This window comes from Pangasianodon hypophthalmus, chromosome 9 (genome assembly GCF_027358585.1).
Source record: "Pangasianodon hypophthalmus isolate fPanHyp1 chromosome 9, fPanHyp1.pri, whole genome shotgun sequence".
Lineage (NCBI taxonomy): Eukaryota > Metazoa > Chordata > Actinopteri > Siluriformes > Pangasiidae > Pangasianodon > Pangasianodon hypophthalmus.
The window spans coordinates 17,880,311-17,902,357 of record NC_069718.1 but is presented as its reverse complement, the minus strand read 5'-3'; the positions used below and the strand labels follow the sequence as shown (position 1 = coordinate 17,902,357).

The 22,047-nt window shown below is 39.1% G+C and overlaps 3 protein-coding genes across 7 annotated transcripts in view; 1 reads left to right on the top strand and 2 right to left on the bottom strand.

Annotated features, from left to right (window-relative positions):
- The window catches only part of tmem266 (transmembrane protein 266), a 51,930-nt gene extending 46,688 nt beyond the window's left edge, over positions 1-5,242 (bottom strand). Inside the window, exons 1-2 of one of the 3 annotated variants that reach the window (XM_034307203.2) lie at positions 4,089-5,242; positions 1,450-1,597 (exon numbers count right to left, since the gene is read on the bottom strand). In XM_034307203.2, coding sequence (XP_034163094.1) covers positions 1,450-1,463 — 14 coding nt within the window. In that variant the 5' untranslated portion in view covers positions 1,464-1,597; positions 4,089-5,242. The remainder of the gene's footprint in view (positions 1-1,449; positions 1,598-4,088) is intronic. The other 2 variants (XM_026918648.3, XM_026918649.3) reach the window with 2 other exon arrangements.
- A 2,755-nt stretch (positions 5,243-7,997) lies between these two features.
- Positions 7,998-13,511, top strand: LOC113529460 (pro-neuregulin-4, membrane-bound isoform). Of its 2 annotated transcripts, none has more exons than XM_026918652.3 (5): positions 7,998-8,083; positions 8,641-8,705; positions 9,343-9,436; positions 12,513-12,665; positions 12,958-13,511. In XM_026918652.3, exons 2-5 carry the CDS (start codon positions 8,699-8,701, stop codon positions 12,998-13,000), a joined length of 297 nt encoding a protein of 98 aa, XP_026774453.1. In that variant the 5' UTR covers positions 7,998-8,083; positions 8,641-8,698; the 3' UTR covers positions 13,001-13,511. The 2 variants fall into 2 exon arrangements, with proteins under 2 accessions (XP_026774453.1, XP_034163095.1); XM_034307204.2 differs by having other exon boundaries at positions 8,005-8,083; positions 8,645-8,705.
- Positions 13,512-14,664: 1,153 nt separating this feature from the next.
- lactb (lactamase, beta) lies at positions 14,665-20,878 on the bottom strand. Of its 2 annotated transcripts, none has more exons than XM_034307704.2 (6): positions 20,356-20,878; positions 18,641-18,707; positions 18,340-18,530; positions 17,258-17,582; positions 16,027-16,192; positions 14,665-15,438 (listed from the first exon to the last, which is right to left on the bottom strand). In XM_034307704.2, exons 1-6 carry the CDS (start codon positions 20,725-20,727, stop codon positions 14,916-14,918), a joined length of 1,644 nt encoding a protein of 547 aa, XP_034163595.2. In that variant the 5' UTR covers positions 20,728-20,878; the 3' UTR covers positions 14,665-14,915. The 2 variants fall into 2 exon arrangements, with proteins under 2 accessions (XP_034163595.2, XP_026774407.3); XM_026918606.3 differs by having other exon boundaries at positions 20,362-20,872.
- Positions 20,879-22,047: the final 1,169 nt, after the last annotated feature.

Genomic DNA, 22,047 nt, shown 5'->3' with positions numbered 1-22,047 from the left:
AGAGAAAGGACAGGGAGGGATCAAGTGTTCCATAGGAAACTCACAGCACACTGAGAAACTGATGGTACATCAGTGTGGGGCCATAAATGATGATATCAACTCCTCAAGCAGCAGACTGAATAAGGAGGAAATGAGTACTAGGATCAGGACACCACAGTCTCGCTCTTGACTGAGGTGTCACATTAAAGAGCTCTAATGCTGCCTTGACCTTGTTATTAACTCTGTGTAACTGCAGACTTAAATACTGTGTAGAAAAAAATGGCACAAACCAAATGTCTTTGTATCTTTTTTATATCAATTAGTAGTTAAATTTGTAATTCACTACATATACTCAAAGACCACGTGATTAGGAATACCTGCACACCTGCTCATTTATGCAATTATCCAATCAGCCAATCAAGCGGCAACAGCAGAGGAGATATTTTTCCTGTCTATCTAGGTGATATCCTCAACTGCCTAGTTTCAGTGATCATGTGCCCACGGTAGCCTCAGGTTCCTGCTTTTGGCTGACAGGAGTGGAAACCGATGTGGTACTGTGCTCTTATAGCCTGTCTGCCTCAAGGTTTGATGTGTTGTGCATTCTGAGATGTTTTTCTGTTCACCACTGTTGTAAAGAGTGGTTATTTGAGCTACCATTCTATCATCTCAAACCAGTCTGGCATTTCTCCCCTGACATCTTTCATCAGCAAGGCATTTTAACACCGGCACACACTGCTACTTATTGGCTGTTTTACTGTTGTTGTTTTTATTGCACCATTCTATGTAATCTCTATAGACTGTTGCGTCAAAATCCCAGAAAAAATGGACCATCTGGCACCAACAACCATGCCATGTTCAAAGTGACTGAGATCACAATTTTCCCCATTCTGATTATGATTTGAACATTGACTGAAGCTCTTGACCTGTATGTGCATGAAGATATGCATTGTGCTGCTGCAACCTGATTGGCTGATTGGATAATTTCATAAATGAGCAGGTATACAGGATTTGCCTACAGAAAGTGCCTGATGAATGTATGTTTTATTACATTGAATATGTGATTTTGACTTGATTTGTCTAGTGATTTCAGACAAATCACACCTTTATAGTAATATCAATCCACACCCAAAAAAATGAAATAAAGCAAGGAAATACTCTGACGATGTGAAACATGGTACAATCATCTCAAGGTAACCAAATCACAAACATACTACACAAAAGCAAGAAGCACATTGATTTATAAAGTCGAACACCTTCTATCCAGACACACAAAGCTGCTCAAATGCAATAAATATTCCAAGCTCTTGACACACACCCCATATCCTACATACCTACACACATATTCATGCATATACTGCTATCCTTGAGTGCGCAATGCAGACAATAGAATTCTTCATATTAACTTGCTCTTGGTTGCTTACTCAACATATTTCCTTATCAGGTAGATAGTGCAAACTGTAGCCTACTTACTGTGGGTGGCTCATGGTGAAGGCTGCAGTGGACAGGGACCAGACTTCCTCCAATAAATAAATAAATAAATAAATAAATAAATAAAAACTCTCTCCTAAATTGAAGGTCCTATTTGTTTCAGATGGGGATGATCACACTCATACCAAACCTGTAATAAGAACAAAACATAAACTTAGATGTTCAAATTAAACACTTAACAAAAATCAACATATACATATGTGCCCCAGTAACATGAGTGTGATGGCTAATTGTGCAACTAAAGCTGCATACTCAGGTGTTAAAACACATTTGTGGCTTAGATTATTTAATCAGTCAAGGGAAATGAGGTATTGGCTTGTGAAATTGAGCCATCAGTATAATGAATACAGCTTTTCCTTTACAACTGATATTATAATAAGGTTACAGGAGCTTTACACTGGAACTCACCCAACCTTTTTTGATTCTACAAAAGAGCATACAATTACGAATGCAATGATTTGATATTAGACTGAGCCATTGTATTTCATCTGACCTTGCTGAGACTGCAAATTAGGAAATAAGCTCTTATCTCATATCAGCCTGCAGCAATTATGTGATCCTTGTCATGCACACATTTTTTGATTAATTCTAGTTAAGGTAATGGAACTTTATGTAAAAGTCTTCAGCTCCTCTGGATAAATCCTAACCTGGCCATGCCACATTCTTTGAGCTCTGGCCAAATCAGCCTATTGAGTATTCCCCTTACTCCTTTCCTCTTCCTGCGCTCAATATAAAATGCATGTGTGAGCACCGAGTGAGTGCATAAGGGCTTTAGTCACATTTGATCACAGACCTGCCTTGAGGGAAACGGTGGCATATTATTGTACAAACAGCACTATTTTCAGCATAGCAAGCTTTATCCAAAGCCTGAGCCGTGGCGTGACACTCTTTCTTCTAGGTGTGATGAAGTTGCCAAACTCAATCTGGACTGGAATCCATAAACATCCATAGAACTCATTTACCACTCGGTTCAATTATTTAAGTGCTGTGATGAAAGATTTTGTGAGACGTGAAACCCAAGCGTCCAAGACTGAGCTCAAAATCGTAAGCTGAATAATAGCAAGGCTGAGACTGAGAGGGAATTAGTGCAGAAATTAGGCCTGGACCTTTTACGGATCTTCAATTACGGAAGATCGTGCAGTCATATATAGTTGTACAGTTATATAAAAGTGCAATAGTAGTATTAGGAATGACAGGATGTGTATTGTGGTTCATAATAGGACAACAGAATAGGGAGAAAACAGACCACTGTTGTATCTGTTAGACAAGTTGAATTAAAAATGATTGCAGGTGTAAAATGAAAGTGATCGTCATGCATGGCCTGTACTCTATCCAGTGGCTTGAGTCAAGCTGAAGTCTGAAATGTTTTATTTGCAGGGCTGTACTGAGTATGGGTATTGAAGCCCAGGCTCACACGAAACACTGCAACAGTACCGAATTGTATTTTACATGTTCGCTGATCTGATCCACTGATGTATTTTATGCCATTAACGTGTGTGATGTTGACTGACATGAAAAAAGATCATGCACATAAACACAGGACACAAACTGTCTTAAAGCAGGCCATGGTTACACCTCTGGAGTTTTGCATAACTTGTCATCGGAGGATTGCAAAGTGTCAGCTTGGTCATGGTGAGGATATCAGATCAGAATCAGGTATCTCAGTGCTGAGAGCTCTGAGTATTGGTATTGTATTAAATTGAGAAAAATTGGATTTCATTGCTATTTACTATAGTATTCTAGCTGATGGAACCAAGACAGATTCCACAGAACAGTAAAAAACAGTAAACTTAAAATTCTACTGTCCAGTGTATACAAAGCACCTTTGCATAACCTTTGTATACAATTTTCTGTCTTAGGTTTAAGGTTTTGCATCATTTGTGCTCTGCCTTAAATCAGGGTCTATTTTGATAAGTGGTGCAGACTTATTATATGTATAAAGAGAGGAAGATGACCTATTTTTAATAGTGGCACTACAAGGTCTGGGCAGTAGACTAGCACAGCTCCCTCTCCTGTCTTCCCATTACACTGAAACTTTAGCAGCTGATCACTGATCCACACACTGTCACACTTCAGCTGGCACAAATGAAATGCAAAAACAGGACTCTATTTTTTCCTGTATGAAATAGGTCAATGTTTTTATCTCATAGTGTGTATAAATATATTTACTTGCCTTTCCTGATCACAAACAGACTTTATGATTTAGAGCAACTCAGGTAGGTGACAAGCCATCTTGAAAGTTTTTCCTGTGAACCCTAATTTCAGACCAAACCCAAAATATATGCCAGTGATGAAAGGCATGTCTTTAAATATCTTTGATTTTACAAGGCCTAAAGCATCACTGTGTTTGTGATTAAATGCATTAGCACTAACGAGTAAAAGAGCCTAGGATGTGTTGCTACTAAAGGCCATGGATTCCTGCCATGGTTTAGTCGTCGACATTGGGTTTAATGAAATAACATGATGACAAACGGACACTGATGAAAGCAGTGATGGGTACAATAAGAGGGGGAGGCAGTAAAGAAGGAAGAGGAGGAGGAGGAGGAGGAGGAGTAATTAGCACACTCATTAGATGGAGAAATCTTAAAATAAGTAGCCTATTTAAAAACAAAGGAACCTACCTTTTTGTTAAATGCATCATCGGAAGTTCAGTCGTGTCTCTCTTGCTCTAGTAATACTGATGATGATGATGAGGAGGATAGTGATGATGATGATGGTGATGATGATGGTGATGATGGAGATGAGTGCCTAGCTGATGCTCGGAGCTCAGAGCGTTCTGCGTGTAGGCTGCTACTGTTATCCTTGCCAAGCATCCGCTCTGGTTCTGCTTCTTCTGCACCTCTGAGGAAGAAAAGGGCACGACTATCGAGCCCGGTCCGTAATGCGATCATCGTTCACCGAGATGCTGTGAGCAGTCCGCTGGCGAGTAAACGGAGAGGATCAGCATCAGCAGCATCCGTGTGCGCGGAGGAGGAGGAGGAAGAGGAGGAGGAGGAGGAGGGCATTGTGTGCCTGCTCGGCTCAGTGTGAGGATGAGGGATGAGGGCTTCCCCGACAATCACTCTGGGGACTCCGCGTGTCCAACCGAGCTTTAAAACACAGAGTCCAGCTGCTCAAATATAACCGCCAGCTGTCAGCTGGATGACTTCTGCGCCTGGTACACACACAGTCATCACTGCATGCCGGAATGTCGATCAGTCTGTGTGAGCTTCTCAGCAAGCTCGGGTCCTTCACAACACGCTCCAGCTCAGTGAAACGGGAGAAGTGGAGCTGCGTATCTCCAGACGTTTCCCCTCCCTCGCCTAGCTTTCCAGTGGGAAAAACCTGATGACAGCCACTTCTCTATGCCAATTGGTCTAGCCGTTTGTCATTCAGTCACTCTCACTACTCCATGGATAAAAGACAAGTCAGTCTATCAGTCCATCAAGTGAAAGAGGTCGTGATTCAACTGCCATCACGCCAAGACATGCTCCTGTGATTATACAGAACTGAACGGGTGATAGCCGGTAAACGTCATGTCAACGTTGCCATGGTGATTTGGCGGGAAAAGCTATACGTTTTAAATAGTCCCCGCTTGCATCCTCTTAAACCACTGTAGAACAGGCACACCATAATCTGTTATTTCTCTCTGCCTGATGTGATGATTTCCTAAACTGTGCCTGATCCTGACACACTTCTACTGCTGTGTCTCCTCTCACACTCTCCAGACCCGCCTGATTCATCCTAATGCTCTACTTCCTGCACTTCTGACTCACCTTCTGCTGCTGTGGCTGGTCCCACATGGATACCCGAAATATTTACACTTCCCATAAACCTATTTATGCCCACTACTCACCCATAATTCAGTGGACACTCTCATAGACTTGTACCTAAGACCAGGGGCGGACTTAGCACTAGGCGAAGGTAGGCAACTGCCTTGGGCCCCAGAAATTCTATATATTTTTAATTGTTAATGCTAAATAACGGGCCCCATTCCTATATTTTGCCTAGGGCTACCAAATCATTAAATCCACCCCTGCCTAAGACCTGCTGCTGTAATGATAATGACTACCCTGTGCTCATCCAGGACTCTTATTCACAATCTGCTCATACTAAACATCCTTTCAACACACTTAGTACTGTTTGCCTTTGCTCTTCTACATCCAGGGTGGTAACCAGGATTCCATTTTTAATGAGGTTCACATTGTAGAAAGGTGTCATAGTTAATATATCATAATGCCAAATGTGTAATACACTACATGACTAGCTCATTTTAAAATTCCTTCCATTCTTAAATAAACTGCTCTGACTCAAGTTAGATGGTTTAACTGGAGAACATATAGTAGATATAAATCTACCATAACATAATACCATAGTGGATTGATCTTCAATATCTTAGAAATAGTGGTGATAACTAATGATAATTCTAATAAAGATTTTTGAAAGATTTTATTCCTAGGGCAGTTCTAGAGTTTAACAGTTAAATGGTGGTCTGGATGATTGGTGTTTGTTTTTGGTGTGGGTGATCTAGCCTGCTGCAATATAGCATATAGCATTATAATATAGCATTAGAAAGACACTTGTTCTTTAAACTTTAGAGAATACCTATCCAGATGTTTGCTAGCTAGCTTACTTGTTATATAGTCAAGTAACTACACTTTGCCTGTAGGTCAAACATCAGGTTCTTTGGGCTAGCTGTGCACATTAAAAGTTCAGCAAAGCTCAAATGAGCACAAGTGAGTGCAGCTGTCGCGTTACAGGCTGTAGGAAGAATTTTAACATGCCATAATCAAATCCATATCATTATTTACCATATATACAGATGGTCACACAATAGAGAGGAAAAACTACCTAAAATGTCTTAATAAGGTGTTGGGTTACCATGACTACCAGAAAAGCATCAAGGCATCTTGGCATAGATTCTACAACTCTCTGGATCTGTACTGGAGCAGTGAACACCATATTTCCTCAGTTGGTGTTTTGATGATGGTGATGGGGAGTCCTGTCTAACACATTGCTTAAAAATCTCCCATGGGTGTTTGATTTAGCATATGATTTACATAATTTTCATACTAATTAAACCATTCACTGAGCCCTCATGTCATGTGGATGGGGACAATGTCGTACTGGAAAAGACCACTCCCATCAGGATAGAAATGCTTTATCATAGGATAAAGGTCATCAGTCAGAATAACTTCATACTGATTCACAGTGACTCTTTTCTCTAAGGAGACAAGTGGACCCAAACAATGCCAGCAAAATGCAGAAGAACCATCATTTTTTCTGTTAACTTGTCATCCAGCTGCATGTTTCTTATTTAGTGTAATTAAAGGATATTTATACTTTCATCAATGCAATGACACACACACACACGTACAACTGTATTTAGCACCATCACTGCATAAACAACATCACCTTGTGAATGTCTTGTAATGTCTGATAGTTAAGAATCTAGGAGTCATGTTTGATAGTGAGCTCTGTCTATGGAAGCACATCAGTAATATCTGTGAAACAGCATACTGTCATTTTCCCAATATCTCTGATGTCTGTACTATCTTTTTCACTGCCAACTGTCAGACTTCTACATTTGAGTCAGCTGGAGTAACATAATCCTCACAAATAAGGTTTACACATCAAAATCCCCACTGAAGGAACACATACAGAACATAGGATTTACATAGGATTTCAGAATGTTATTGCCAAAATGGTGATATGTATCAGAGTGAGATCACTATACTGGCTCTTTAATCCCACAAATGGTTACTTGCATATCTTAGAATTTGTATTAAGATAATCATTTACATTCATTGTTTAATATCTTCATGGAATTCAGATCACTCATCAAGAAGCAATATACTGGTGACTCCTAAAATACAGCTGAAGGACTACAATTAGAGTTTTTTCTGCTTTATGTCCTATTATATTGCATATTGTGCAGGCCCAGTGGTGAAGTGCATCATATTGAGTGATCAGAAAGGTTACAAAACACCAGCTTATGCTTTGCTAATGTCCTGATTTAAAACATGTCAAACCACAACAGGTTTTAGCTGAGTTTGACTGCCCTTTCTAACGGTTTTAATAAAGAAAGTTCCTAAAATCCCATACATACCTGTGATGCTCACAGGACTTCTCTTTAAACATAGCAGTCATAACTGAGACTATCACCTGACACAGTCAGCCTGCTTAAAGCCTGATGTACAGTCCTGATACGAGCAGGTCCTTAACCAACCACGACTGACTGAAAGTGGTGTATATATTTTCTCATTGTTTCCACACTGATTCAAGATCTGTCTCAAAACGAGGGCCATTAGCCCCTGCTAATCATTTATTCAACACATCCTGGCTGATTAATACCTAAAATGTTCAACTTTGTATGTAAATGGGCACATTTGGAAAAGAAGAGGCCAAAAGGTTTGTGAAGTAATGTGACAAATGATCACTGTTAGTTGACACTGCATTTTTCTCATGATAGGAAGTGTTAAATGAACTCTAGTAATGTGGACAAACAGCAACCGCAACATTTCTGGGCTCAAACGTATACGCCCAGGGCATGCTTGTGTGACTCTGAGTGCCACAATGACTTTCTTTTTGATATGTCACTCAGACAAGCTGAAGAAACTTACAGTCATTCGACCTGGTAAGTCATTCTCTACTGTGATCCAATTTTCTTAAAAATCTCATTCTATTTCACACCAAGGTTTATTGGCAAAATTGCAAAACTGCTCTGTAAAGAGAACATATAACAGGTTGATTCAAAGACACTTTTTTTCATTTCGATAGAGACCGAAGTTTTTACTTTGGCAGAAATGTTTATTTCAATAGAAAATATTAATGATGGGAGTTTTTGTCATAATTTCCTGTTTGGTTAAATAAGATCGGTGAAACATTTACGTATCAAGAATTATAAATGTCTGGATGACTAATGTGTATTTCGAAGTTACTGAGCCATACAGTTTTGATTCTCAGTAAAGTCAAAGCAAAGACTAAATTTTAACTTGTCTTTTGTGTTTTAAGCAAAATTTGTGTAAAACCTCTCACATACTGTATATTTGGTGGCATGTAAATAATTGATTTATAACATTATCTCACTGTTGCCCATAAAGTCAGATATAACCTTATCATTCCAAGATCAATATAAAAATATATATTTAAGGCCAGTCTGGGATGATAGACTTGACATGATTTTTTTGTCAGGTAGACGCAAAAGATAATAACTACATCCAGTGTGACGAGTTCATCTGAACCTGTAAGGATGGCAGGTAAAATGAAAAATGCATAGCCTTCAAGCCTGATATAATCTGTATAACAAATACCCGTTTATTATACAGTTGAGTGCAGCAGTTTGCATACATCAAAATGATGTTTGTCTATATTTATTTCTGATTTATTGTTCTCATTGTTTCTAATGGTATCCCTAAACACAGTGATACTTATTATACTCTTCTCTGTGAAAGGTCAATATTGTCTGTTTTAGGTGTTTTATGGAAGGCCACTAAAGCTTACCTTGACCTGTTCACAGTTCATTAGACACCTCAATAAGTCACATTCAAATATATATTACTAGACCATGTCAGCAGAGACGCACACTTTTGAGCTTGCTAATAAAGGTAACTGCTGACCTAGACTCCATTGCTATAATAGTTAGACCATTTTGTAAAGAGTGTTTAATAAGGAAACATTAACATAAGATTCTGATGCGTATAGAGAACCTGAAATAAAGTTTCTATATTTTCCACCCAGTAAACAATGGGGATGTAAACTTTTGCACACAACTGTACAATAACTTTCAATAACCATTGTGTTGCATTCTAACGCATCACATGCTGTTTATTGCTATCAGACAAAATAGCAATAATCAAATAAATCCAGACTTATGATTTGCTTTTGTCTTTTTAGATCATGGTGAACCTTGCACTGGGTCAGATGCATCCTATTGCATGAATGGAGGAAAATGCTTTAAAATACCCTCTATGTCCACGCTCACCTGTGTGTAAGTCGTAGTTTCTCCTTTGCCTGACATGCAAATGAACTGTTATTATGGAGTTCTACGCAGATAAACTTGGCCTATGGAACATTTCAAAGTAATAACTGAAATGTATTTAGTTCAGCGGCCTAATTTAGAATACCTCTTAAACCCATTTTACAACACACAGCAGTTATGCTGCAATCTAATATGCTCCCATTTACAAGTTGCCTGAAATCTATTTCAGTGGTTTGTAGCTAGAAACACTACAAAATACAATATTTGTACTATTTTTGCAGCATGTGGACATAATCTAAACAGCACAAGTGATATATTTTAGTCCATAACCTTCTGCAGTAGCATGTGCTTTGGCATTATTTAAAATACAAATTTTGTGACAATTCTGCCATAATTGTTAAATTGTTAAAAAAAATGCAAAAAAGTGTTAATGCTTCTGTATAATACTCTGACAGTAAGTACAAGAAAGCAGAAATAAATCCCCCACTCCCTGTTGTAAAATGGGCTTCACGATTATACACATATTACTGCCATGTGACCTCAACTAAACCAACATACCCAACTGCTGGTACCATTTGCTAGCACTTATTTATGTGATGTATGGTTGGTTCAGTACCCTTGCATCAAAACCAACGTATTGATCTAGGTTGATTATAACAGCAGAGATGGAATGTGAGCTTTCAAAATACGTCATCTAGCATGGCCTGCCATGTGGGCTCTTAGATATAATGATTTATAAAAGCATTCTTAAATGTATAAGAACTCATTTGTGAACTTCCCTGTCTTCTTGTAAGACAATTTAATGTAAAGTGTTAGCCTGCATGTGCAGAAACACCATATGCATGTAAGAAAGTATCCTATCACAGTAACAATGAGAGCGCTATAGTGATATAATGGGAAGTGTTGTCACTCACAGCTCCAGACTCTCTGGGTGGATCTTGTGCCCGGGTTACTGTCTGCGTGGATTTTCTATTCATATTTTCCATGTATTGACATGGGTTTCTTCCGAGTTTCCTCCCACCTACCAAAAACATGCCAGTAGGTGGACTGACTCACATTAACTGACTGAGTGTGAATGTGTGTACGCATCGTGCTCTGCGATGGACTGACATCCCCTCCAGGGTGTATTGCTGCCTCATGCCCAATGTTTTCCGGGATAGGCTCCGGATCCACTGTGACTCTGATAAAGTGGTTACTGAAAGTGAGTGAGAGTGACAATTAAATTTGTTAAGATCAGCTTAATACTTCAATAAGAAAGTTACCTAACTATGTGTACTGTGAACTATTTTACAGAAATGCCCCATGAATATTCAAACTCCTATTATTTAATGCCTCATGAAAAAATAAGGGGGGAGTGGGATCATGAGGATTTTTGGGAACTTAATACAGGGTCACTGGTCAAAAAAAGGTTGAGAATCCCTAGTGTAAATGTTGGTACTGTTTTTTTTTTTTTTTTTAGTAATAGCTGCAAACAATAATGTGGAGCTTGGTGATTAAGTGGGATTTTGAAATGTTTTAGCTTCACCCCACAGAATCCACATTTTTTTCTGGAACAACATAATTACTAATTATCTCATTAGCTAATTAGTTATCACATATTAAGTTATTTGCTATGTACGTGTATACAACCCACTGTTTTGCAGAACACTTCATATACACTTCACGTGTTCATTATATCACATGCAAAATACATCTACAGGCTGCTACAAAGTTTGTGAACCCTTTACAATTTTCTGTATTTCTGCATATACTTGCCCTGAAATGCAATCAAATTCCTTGCATAAACTGCTCTTTTAGGTAATTCCACAACATTTCTATTTTGTTTATGTCTGGACTTAGACTTGGCCATTTCAAAAATGTAAAATTTCTTCAGCTTTAACCATTTCTTTGTAGACCTCCTTGTGTGCTTAGGGTCATTGTCTTGCTGCATGACCCACTTACGGTCAAGCTTCAGTTCACGGACAGATACCCTGACATTCTCCTGTAGAATTTGCCGGTACAATCCAGAATTCATAAGTCTCATCAATAATGGCAAGCCGTCCTGGACCCAAGGCAGCAAAGCAACCCCTAACCATGATATTGCCACCCCTATGCTTCACGGCTGGGATGAGGTGCTTATGTTGGAATGTAGTGTTTGGTTTTTGCCAACCATAACGTTTTTCATTTAAACCAAAAAGTTTTATTTTTGATTCATCTGTCCACAAAGCATTCTTCCAATAGGCTTCTGGCTTATCCACATGGTCTTGAGCAAACTTCAGCTGGGCAGCAGTGTTCTTTTTGGAGAGTAGTGGCTTCCGCCTTACTATCTTGCCATGCACACCGTTCTTGTTCAGTGTTTGCCTGATGGTGGACTCATGAACATTGACATTACTCAATGCAAGAGTGGCCTGTAGGTCCTTAGAAGTTACCATGGGGTTCTTTGTGACTTCCTGTAATATTATTTGCTGTGACCTTGGATTTTACTGGACGACCACTCCTTGGGAGAGTGGTGCTGAATTTTGTGCTGAACTTCCTCCATTTGTATATAATCTGCCTCACAGTGAATAGGTGGAGGCCAAACTCTTTAGAAATGGTTTTGTAACCTTTTCCAGCCTGATGAGCATCGATAACTCTTTTACTGTGGTCTTCAGGAATCTCCTTTGATCGAGGCATGGTACGCGTCCATAAAGACCAGACTTTCATAATGAAGACCCAAGTTTATTTCCTTGAAACATGGGAGGGCCTGCTAAACTCACACCTGATTGCCATCTCCTTTGATTGAAACACCTGATTTCAATTACCCCTTTAAATGAACTCATACTCCTAGAGGTTCACATACTTTTTTCCAACAAAGATATTTAATGTTGCATAATTTTGCTCTAATGTTTTTGCGTCATTTGTTTAATTGGGTTCTCTTTATATAGTTTTAGGACTTAGATGAAGATCTGATCACATTTCAGGTCAAATTTATGCAGAAATACAGGAAATTGTAAAGGGTTCGCAAACTTTCTAGCAGCACTGTATATCAAGTTTGTTTACCTTAATGTGCGGGATCTGTTATTGTCACTTACATGGCATGGACCAATGAGATCATGTTCCCTTGCAGATGCAATAACAACTATGTAGGCAGCAGGTGTGAGCAGTTCCAACTGGAGAGCATATCAGACAAAAGCCATGAGACAGGCATGATCGCTGCTATAGCCATCCTCCTCATCCTCATCCTGCTGGTGCTGGCTGTGATCATCTACTACATCTGCAAGTGAGTGAAAAACTAAATGTCACTTTTGATTTTTGAAGTTGCTAAAAAATGGGACACAAAAGTCATCACTACCTTTCTGCATTTCATATATTTTTGGATTTTTCATTATAACAACAGGGGATTATTGTGTTAAACTGTATTGTGTAATTGTATTAAAACTGTCAGACTTGTTTAAAGGAATATCTTGCTGGTAAAGCAACACATTTTAATTTTTTGCTTAAGTGCTGTTCTAAATCTGGTTTTCTCACAATTACATGCCCTAAATGAATTCAGGATATGTTTCTCTTTCCAGAGCGCAAAGGAAAGCATCAAGAAGTACAAGGGACACAGCATGATCCCAGCATTGAGCAGTATGGCCAATCTCATTGAAGGATAAACTGGCTTCTAAGGCATTGTGATATCTTAATACTTTCTTAATATTTAAATTAAGGCATGTAAATAGTTTTTTTCCAATACATTTTGTTTTTCAAAAATAATTTAATATATACTTATGTCTTCAGAGTAAAAGTTATATTCCAGATAAGGAAAATGTTACAGCCAATGTAATACATTTCAAATAAAGTTATTATTCTTGTCAGTTTGAACCTACTGGCAATAAAACTTTGAGGAAAATGTCTTACCAATGCCACGCATAATCATGGATTCTTCAATTTTATGCACATACAGGCTACAAACAATTCTCGTACAGGTTCAAAAAGAGACCAAACCATGTAATACATTTTAGATTCCACTCTTCATTGTGACAGTGAAAAGACAAATCAAACACCCTTTGAATGTAATGATTTAAAAGACTGTACAGATGTTTGAAAATCATGTCAAGAAAATAAAAATCTAGCAGTATTAATATACATTTGTGTGTTTATTAATGGTTATTTTAGTAAAATAAAGACAATGCATATTAACTAGTTCTGTTGAGTTTTTCACCTAATTCCCTTTTTTTTGCGAATCCCTCTGAATCAGTATAATAATGAATGATAGATGGGGCTGATAGGAAATAACCTGTGACGACATACTGCAGAAGTGCACAAAAAATAGTTCCTGATCTCAGCCATTCATTCATTGATTTGAGCTTTATTCAGTTCATATGGTATTCTGCTCTGGTAAAAGTTACTACATAATTAGAGCTAAAGTTAGAGCAGGGGTTCCCAAACGTTTTGGGCAAACGACCCCAAATGGACATTATGAATTTTCTGTCACATGTCTTGACCTCCCTACATTTTTTAAATTCTAGATTTATAATATAGGACTACTGTAATATTTGAAATTATGTTAGTGACATACATACAGAGATCCAAAACTCTCAGAGCACTAGTGAAAATGCTTCTGTTTTGCATTCTTTTCTAATTTAATATGACAACTTTCATTACAAATTATAATATTGACAACAGCTTGAGTGAAAAGTAGAATCTTTGAAATACTTACATGAATTTCAGAGTTTATTAGTATTTGGTACATCCCCTTTTTGCTTTAATGACAGTGTGCACTCAAGCTGCCATGGACTCCCCAAGTTTGTGTAAAACCTTGTGATCCATTTTAGATCAAATCCATCAGAGTGTCGTCTGAACACACTAGAATAGAAGCGATCAGGCATGAAATAGTGCAGAATCTTGAATATTAAATATTCAAGATACTGAACATTTACAAAATTACAAAATTCTAAAACCTTCTGTTTATTTCCAAATTTAAAAAAAAAAAAAAAAAAAAAATCCCAGATTTTAATGTGGTCTCAGACTTTTGGACCCCACTGCATGTGTACCCTAAGTGACTGTCTCTGTTTAAAGCTTTCTCCCGCTGTCATGATACTTTGGGAGTTAAGAGTTTTGAACCTGTAAGAAAGATGTAGGAGAGGAGTCTCCCTCTAGTGGGACCATTAACACACTCCAATTTAGATGAAATGAATGACCTCATTTCATATGTAGCATAGTATGAATACTATTCATACTATGCTATGATTTTTTTTTATTACCAAATAAACATAAACAGAGAATAGAACAAAAAGTAAGGCAAAATTTGCAATTATTTATTTATACAATATACTGTGCAATTCACATAAAAAGATACTAAAATCGGTCTCACAATATAAAGAAATGCAAAGTGTGATTTACACTGTACACTGTGTGTGTGCAGTTCACTCACATTCATATCTCCACACTGTAAACAAAGTACACAGTATCACGCATTATGATATGAAATCTATAAAAGACACATATGAATCACATAAATCATACCCTGACATGTACTACTCCCACTTTAGCTGTCTCTGGCTTTCTCAAACTCATGTGCAATCTTCAGTGCAGTGCTATTGAGTCCTACAGACTGCATATTTGTCATGATGGCCACTACAACCCCCTGAGGAGGAGTCATTCTCTGTCCTGGAGTCTTTAGACTGTCACTGGGTAACACCAGTAATACACTGCTCGCACCTACAGCGCCTCCCGTGTGTGAGACGTAGTGCCTGCGCATGCGACACTGCCCGTACTTCTGCTGCTTCTCCACCACCAGCCAGCCCTGAGCATATCGGCCATCTTTATCCCATGAAGCCTCAGTTTTATCCACAGGAGCCCACAGAGCTTTAGCTGTGTGGGGTTTGAGGAAGCCTGGCAGGAGGCCGCTCGTGTCAGTCATGTCCACTAGCTGATAGCTATAGAGCATGGCATTGCCAAAAAGCAGCAGATCACCAACTGTGGACAGAAAGCCTCCTCCAGCCCACTTATAAGAGTTGTCCACATAGGGGCAGTTCACAATGCGCCCCTTTTTATTGCAATGGTAATACCTGGAAGAGGGAATAAGTACAAGGAAAAAAATGAGACCAAGGCAGCCACTTTGACAGGTAGTAGGGAACTAGTTATATTACTGAGATCAAATAAAACCCTTACTTTGCAATTATGCTGCATTCGACTTACCTCGGTGGGGAGTGGGAAGACAGAATTACTTAATTTTTTTTTTCTATGCTTTCGAGCTACAAAATTGGGGAAAAAATGGACTCCTCTGTGTTTGTCTTTTGTCAGCAACAAGCTATCCAGCTAACTGTGATATGGGATGTCTATTCACCACTTCAAAACAGTGAACTGTATAGTCAATGTTCTAAAGCTGATATGTCTGTATGTTCACAGATCTAATGCAAATACCTGTACATATAGCTAAACTCATTTAAAGGTAAGAGGAGCTACTTAAGTGTTGAGGTCACCATCTCGAGCTCCTGAGCAGGAATTCAAAGTTAAAGGGGCGTTTTCTTTGTTTTTTTCCTAGTCAGAGGTCGAACCTTAAGTTATGACCTTCCGTCGAATGCAGCATTATGCTCAGAATTATGACATACCAGACAATATTTAAACATCAGACATTTAAAGGAACCACTGATTACCTGGATCTGTTGTAGATAATGGGGTCGTTCTCGTCTGCCACAGTGTTGAGCATGCCCAATTCGCGGAACATGTTCATCATGAGGTCCAGGAAGCGCTGACCTGCTGCTCGCTCCAGAACAGCACTCAGCAGGGTGAACGCATGAGTAGAGTATAAGAATGTAGTGCCTACAGACAGCAAACAATACAGTCATATACTACCAGCTGTTTTTAGTTTAGACTAGCAAATCTAGGCTAGCAAAATCTACCTGAAGTTATTTTCAATAGTTTAACGTTATTAATGTTGTTTTGTTACGATAACTTATTGAATAATGAAATTTAATTTAAAATTCTTCATGTTCATCTACATATTCATCTATTTTCACCTTGGTTAACTATTCCTTACATTACCCACAATGCCATTCAACTGCCCAGTAATGGTGGTGGCCATGGGATTTTGCTTTATCTCTACCCAAAGAGAGCAATGCAGCAGTGCTTAAGTCCTTTAGTCTGTCCATCTCGCTCACCTCCTCATCTGTTCACTCTGCTCAAACACAAAGGGTTCCACAGCTTCAACATTCATGCTAACACTGCCATCAACACCATCATTTCTGAGCCAAGTCTCTGCTGTAACTCTGCACAACCGTGTCATATCGCTGCATTGCATTCTGGAACTGCAACATTTCAGGTCTCCTCTATTCTGTGTTGGATTTCTCATTAACATGAACATGGCTGGAAAACGGTAAGTGAGAAAAGAAGTTCCTCCTCTTTAGCTGTTTGGAGCTAACAGAAAACCTGGACCTAGACAACCCCAAACTTGTCACAGGAATAATGAAAATACAGCATCAACCAACAAATTAGCACCAGAATCACTAAAAATCAAAATAATCCAATATAAACACATTTAATGTGTTTTAGTGTGGAGTTTTCCTTTAACTGATCTGACCGTCTGTGGGTTTTAAATCATTTTAATAATGACAAATGATACAAACGTTACAAAATTTTGCCAAATAGTATGTCATTCAAATGTAGTTATAATTCATCAGGCTGCAAGAAAGCTGTTTTTTTTTATTCTCACAAAGCACTTTGTCAGAATATCTGCGAACAGTTGTCAATCAAAATGTTTGTGATGCAGGAGGCATCAGGCAAAATAAAATGCATTAATAGCAGTACTTCATTATTAATTATCCACAGGCAGCAAATCCAATTACTTCACAAATAATTCATTGTGTAGTGAGTGCGCATAAAGCTCACCTGGCTCGAAAATAAGTGGATCATCCTTGAACAGGTCTAAGGCCTGGACAACGCCCTCGAAGCTGTCTTTCAGGTAGTACTCCCCATGCTCAAACTCTTTCTTCTTTTTGCCATGCTTTCCATCTTTGCTTTTCATTCTGTCGTCCTGCTGTGTGGGTTTTTCTTCGGTCTCACCAGAACCTTTTTCTTCTTTTTTCTCTTTTTTCTCTGGAGGCTTCAGTAGACGTTTTGCTTTCTCTTTCTCTTCTCTCACTTTCTTGGGATCTTTTTCATAGTGACGGATACCACTCAGGTGAGACAGCAGCAGTCGTGGAGTTATTGTGACCTGGTTTAAGGACACAACAAAACAATAATTCTTTTTGAAAGAGATGCATTTGTCATTTGATTTCACACACACACACACACACAAAACACTGTGACATGCTATTACTGGGGAAATAATCAGCCATGGGGTGGTGTGATGAGGCAAAATGCAAAGTGGTTAGCTGTTACGAACATGAAGTTGATATTTTTCCAGGAACAACATGTCACAAAGTGCTTTACTGCTCTTAAACCACAGCAATATGCCAATGATGTCAATTTTGTATTAAGTAAACAATAAAAGATCATAGTTTTTATTTGGTTATAGTCCACAAAACAATTTCCCCTCACTTTCTTTCAGTTTTCTCTTTCTTAAAGTTAATAAGATAATATTGCAGCTTATCATGTTGTGGAGAAAACACAAAGCCCTGCAAATCTTTTGACTCTTACAAAGCGTTGCCACTGGAAACTCCTTCCAAAAATGCTAAATATACATCCTCTTACAGAAAGCTTCACCAAATCAACTGTTATACATTTTTCTTTGTTAAATAACATGTTTTTAAAATCCTTTTATGTGGAGCATCCACCATACAAGTATTTGTGCAAGCTATTACTACAGAAATGATAATGTATTAGAAGGAGCACATTAACATAAACCTTGCAGCCGGCTCTGTAACTGTCAGAGCTGCTGTTATTGTAAAGTAACACATTCTGACCAAAAAAACATCAAGCATTCTACAGTGTTGTGGTAAAAATATATATTCCTGAAAGTTGTGTCTTACATTCTTTCCCTCAAACTGTTTTTCAGGGAATTCGGGCACATATTTTTGGACGGGAGCGTCTAGATCCAGCCTGCCGTCTTCCCACACTCGAGCAACAGCAGTTGCAGTCAGAGATTTACTGACGCTGGCAATCCTCATCACAGTGCCCACACCACAGGGTACTCTGTTCTCCAAATCAGCATACCCTAAGCCTGCGGGTACATGTCTACATCAGATGTAATATCTTTTTTTTTTTTTTTTTAATAAAGGCAGCTCTTTTAACTTGAACAGAAAGTGAGGAAGCACTGATGCAGGTACATACCATCACCCCACACTTGAGTGCCATCTACAGAAACTCCAATGAGTATGCCAGGAGCTCCAACTTCATCCTGTTAACAAACAACACAGTGTACATAGTGTTACAAAGTTAAGAAGTGTACACACTACAATGTGTGCAAGTATTTCAAAAGTAAGACTGCATCATTTTGGCTGACGCAAGTCAACATGGTCCAACATGGTTTCACCTGCAAATTAGTTATACTGTTCACATCACTCAAGTCAAACAGGGGATCAAACAGGGGATAGTGTGTGTACCTTTCCTTACAACTTCATTTGTAATAAATCAAAATACAGCTCCATTGCTGGTGTGTGTTTGAATTTTGCACGAAATCAGGGCAGCACAAAGAAAATGTGAGAGCCAGACATCACATGGAATACTCACTCTACTAATTAAGATAGCTTTATGATGCTTTAATTCTTAAGCCCAGGGCCTTTTTTAAAGGAACTTTACTTTAGGAAGAGTAAACCTCCAGTTTATTCTGAACAGCTACCAGCTGGCCAAGTTGGTCTAATTTATAAACCATCTTTACCAGCTGGTAAGTGCTGGTAGAAAGGAAACAGATCCTAAAATAGACATTTTAAAGAAAATAATACTAAGGCAACTTGAATGTCTCAAACATCCATCCATTTTCTGTACCGCTTATCCTACACAGGGTCTAAGGGGAACCTGGAGCCTATCCCAGGGGACTCAGGGCACAAGGCAGGGGAAACTCTGGACACACACTCACACTCATTATGGACAGTTTAGAGATGCCAATCAGCCTACAACTCCCTTTGGACTGGGGGAGGAAACAGGAGTACCCAGAGGAAACCCCTGAAGCACAGGGAGAATATGCAAAATCCACACAAACAGGGCAGAGGCAGGAATCGAACCCACAACCCTGGAGGTGTGAGGCAAACATGCAAACTACTAAGCCACCATGCCCCCATAATCACCACCATGCCCCCATAATCACCACCATATACTGATCAATTTAGTCAAGTAATAAGAAAGCTGGAACATAACTTGGTTGGCATATATGCTCTACCAGTTTGAGCAGCTTGGCCTGAGTTTTGGCAGAGGGTAGCTGGCTGACCAAACTGGATTTTTTCAGCTAGGAACTGAGATGAATAGGCAAAAGCATAAAAACTGGTTTTGGTACAAAATACAAACTGGTATGGGTTTGATTTTTACATACAGTTAATAAATAAAGTTAAAATGCAGACACATGAGACTGACTGAGTTGGTATCAGTTGGGCAATAGAACACACTATTTAAAATCTGTAAGATTTGTACCTATTTAAGATTTGTAACCAGTATCTCTATCATTTATAAACATGGAATAAGTGAACAGTGTTTTTTTTTCTTCTTTTTTCATGGAAATGTAATTAAGTAAGAATACTATTACTTCTTATGTACAGTCAGGTATAAAACAATTCCCTTAAAATGATATATCGGTAGCATATAGGGTCACAGGGAGCCTATCCTTGGACGGACGGACACACACACACACACAACAATTTAGAGATGCCAAAACGCATATCTTTGATCTGGGGAGGAAGCTGGAGTACACGGAGGAAACCCCCAGGGAGTCTCCCAGCACACAGAGCAGAGACGAGGCTCGAACCCCACGCTCCGGGGATGGGAGGCAAGCGCGCTAACCACTAAGCCACCGTGGCCCCTTGGCAAGTGACACAGTAAAGCTAATGTGATGATACCTGTACCTTTATCCGCTGGAGGAGGTCGCGGCTGGTTTCTATGGCCGCCCTGTATTTGGAGCTACTGTGAAAGTTTACCGATTTCTCACACTCACAACGCTCACGACTATAAACGTGATACTTCAGCCCCAGAGCTAACAGAAACCCTGTCCCGATGCCCAGTGCCCAAAAATGTCGTTTTCCACCATTATTAGAGTGGAAAGTCCTCCGTGTTAGCGTCAGGGTCCTGTGCTGTGGCACTCTTCCAGCGAGCAGCTGACTCTCCTGCTTCACACGAGCCGCAGACCACCAGGAGAAAGAGCCGCTGTTCTGAGGACAGTGTTTACACCTGGAGCAAATAACCGCCGGGGACAAGCTTAACAACCGGGACATGGCTATGCTCAGATAAAAACTAAACGTGACACTCTACACTCTGCTTACAGGTATGTAAATATAAATATTCACGGGCATGGAGGAAGCTAGCATACGTGAAGCTAGAGACAATACATGTTGCCAAAATGGATTATGGGTTACTGATTTTGATTACGAGAGTAAATTTCACTGCAAATTAATGCACATAAATTAAGATTTAATCATTTGTTTAAAAAAATAAAATGAAACACATGGTTTATATGATCAACGTTATTATTATTATTATTATTATTTTAAATTATATTCCACACACTAATTAGGTCTTTTACTTTGAAAAATATTTAAAATACAGTGACAAAGGACGTTTTCAGCTTTAACAAAATTAGGGCCGAATTCCACAATGGCTCTCTACAGTAAAAGTACTGCACTATATAGAGCGTAGAGACCACAATATCATCCCCTATATAGTGCACGTACAGAGGGAGTAGGGAGTCGTTACATATTCAGCCTTAGATTGCACAGGGTTACCTTAAGTTCGTTACTAGCTCCGTTTAACTAGCTGGCTAGATATAGTAAAAGTTAAGCGAAGTACACAACGGTGCTAGAGAAACAGCACGTTTCAGATAAAAGTCCTTCATAAGTACCTCCTACTTCACTCCTACTGAAGCACTTTGCTTACACACTTCTTGTTTCTCTGGAAATGTTGTGTACTTTGCTTAACTTTTATTCACACACACACACAGTGTGCTGTACGAATGTGCTGCATGACACTCAAGCAATTTACATCATTTAGATATGAGGGAAAGACATCTCTCTCTCTCTCACTCACACACACACACACACACACACACACACAGTGCAGTACTAATGTACTACATTATACACTAGGGCCTTTCGCACCGCGGGAACCTTTTTATAGTACCTGAACTAGCTCCTACTCCGGAGCATTGTCTAACCAGCACAACTGGTACTATCCGTGACGTAAGTAGACGTTGATTGGCCAAACGCGTAGGAAAACGCCCTCAGCCGCCATGATTTAAAACGCTGTGTAAACATACTGCAATGTCAACTTATTTCGCAAGTATGGAGAACAGCGATAGATGGACGCGAGACACAACAAAAACACAGCTCTGATCACAGCGCCCTCCATCCTCCGGTTGTTTACGTTGTTCTTCTTTGTTTCCGTTGTTGAACGCCGCACACAAATGATGTCGCTGTCGACCGGCTTACGTCACTTCCTAGTGCCCACTGTCGGTGCAAATGCAACCCTTTCAACGGTACTGGGAAATAGTTCTCGCAAAATCGCCCAGTACTTTAGTACTGTAAATTTAGTTCTGGAAC

Coding starts and splice junctions, on each gene's coding strand:
- lactb (XM_034307704.2), bottom strand. CDS start 20,727: ATGTCCCGGTTGTTAAGCTTGTCCCCGGCGGTTATTTGCTCCAGGTGT. Junction 18,708..20,355: donor TCCAGCGGATAAAGGTACAG/GTATCATCACAT, acceptor GTTTGTTAACAG/GATGAAGTTGGAGCTCCTGG. Junction 17,583..18,339: donor AACAGTTTGAGGGAAAGAAT/GTAAGACACAAC, acceptor TCCTTAAACCAG/GTCACAATAACTCCACGACT.
- LOC113529460 (XM_026918652.3), top strand. Junction 9,437..12,512: donor ATGTCCACGCTCACCTGTGT/GTAAGTCGTAGT, acceptor GTTCCCTTGCAG/ATGCAATAACAACTATGTAG. Junction 12,666..12,957: donor ATCATCTACTACATCTGCAA/GTGAGTGAAAAA, acceptor TTCTCTTTCCAG/AGCGCAAAGGAAAGCATCAA.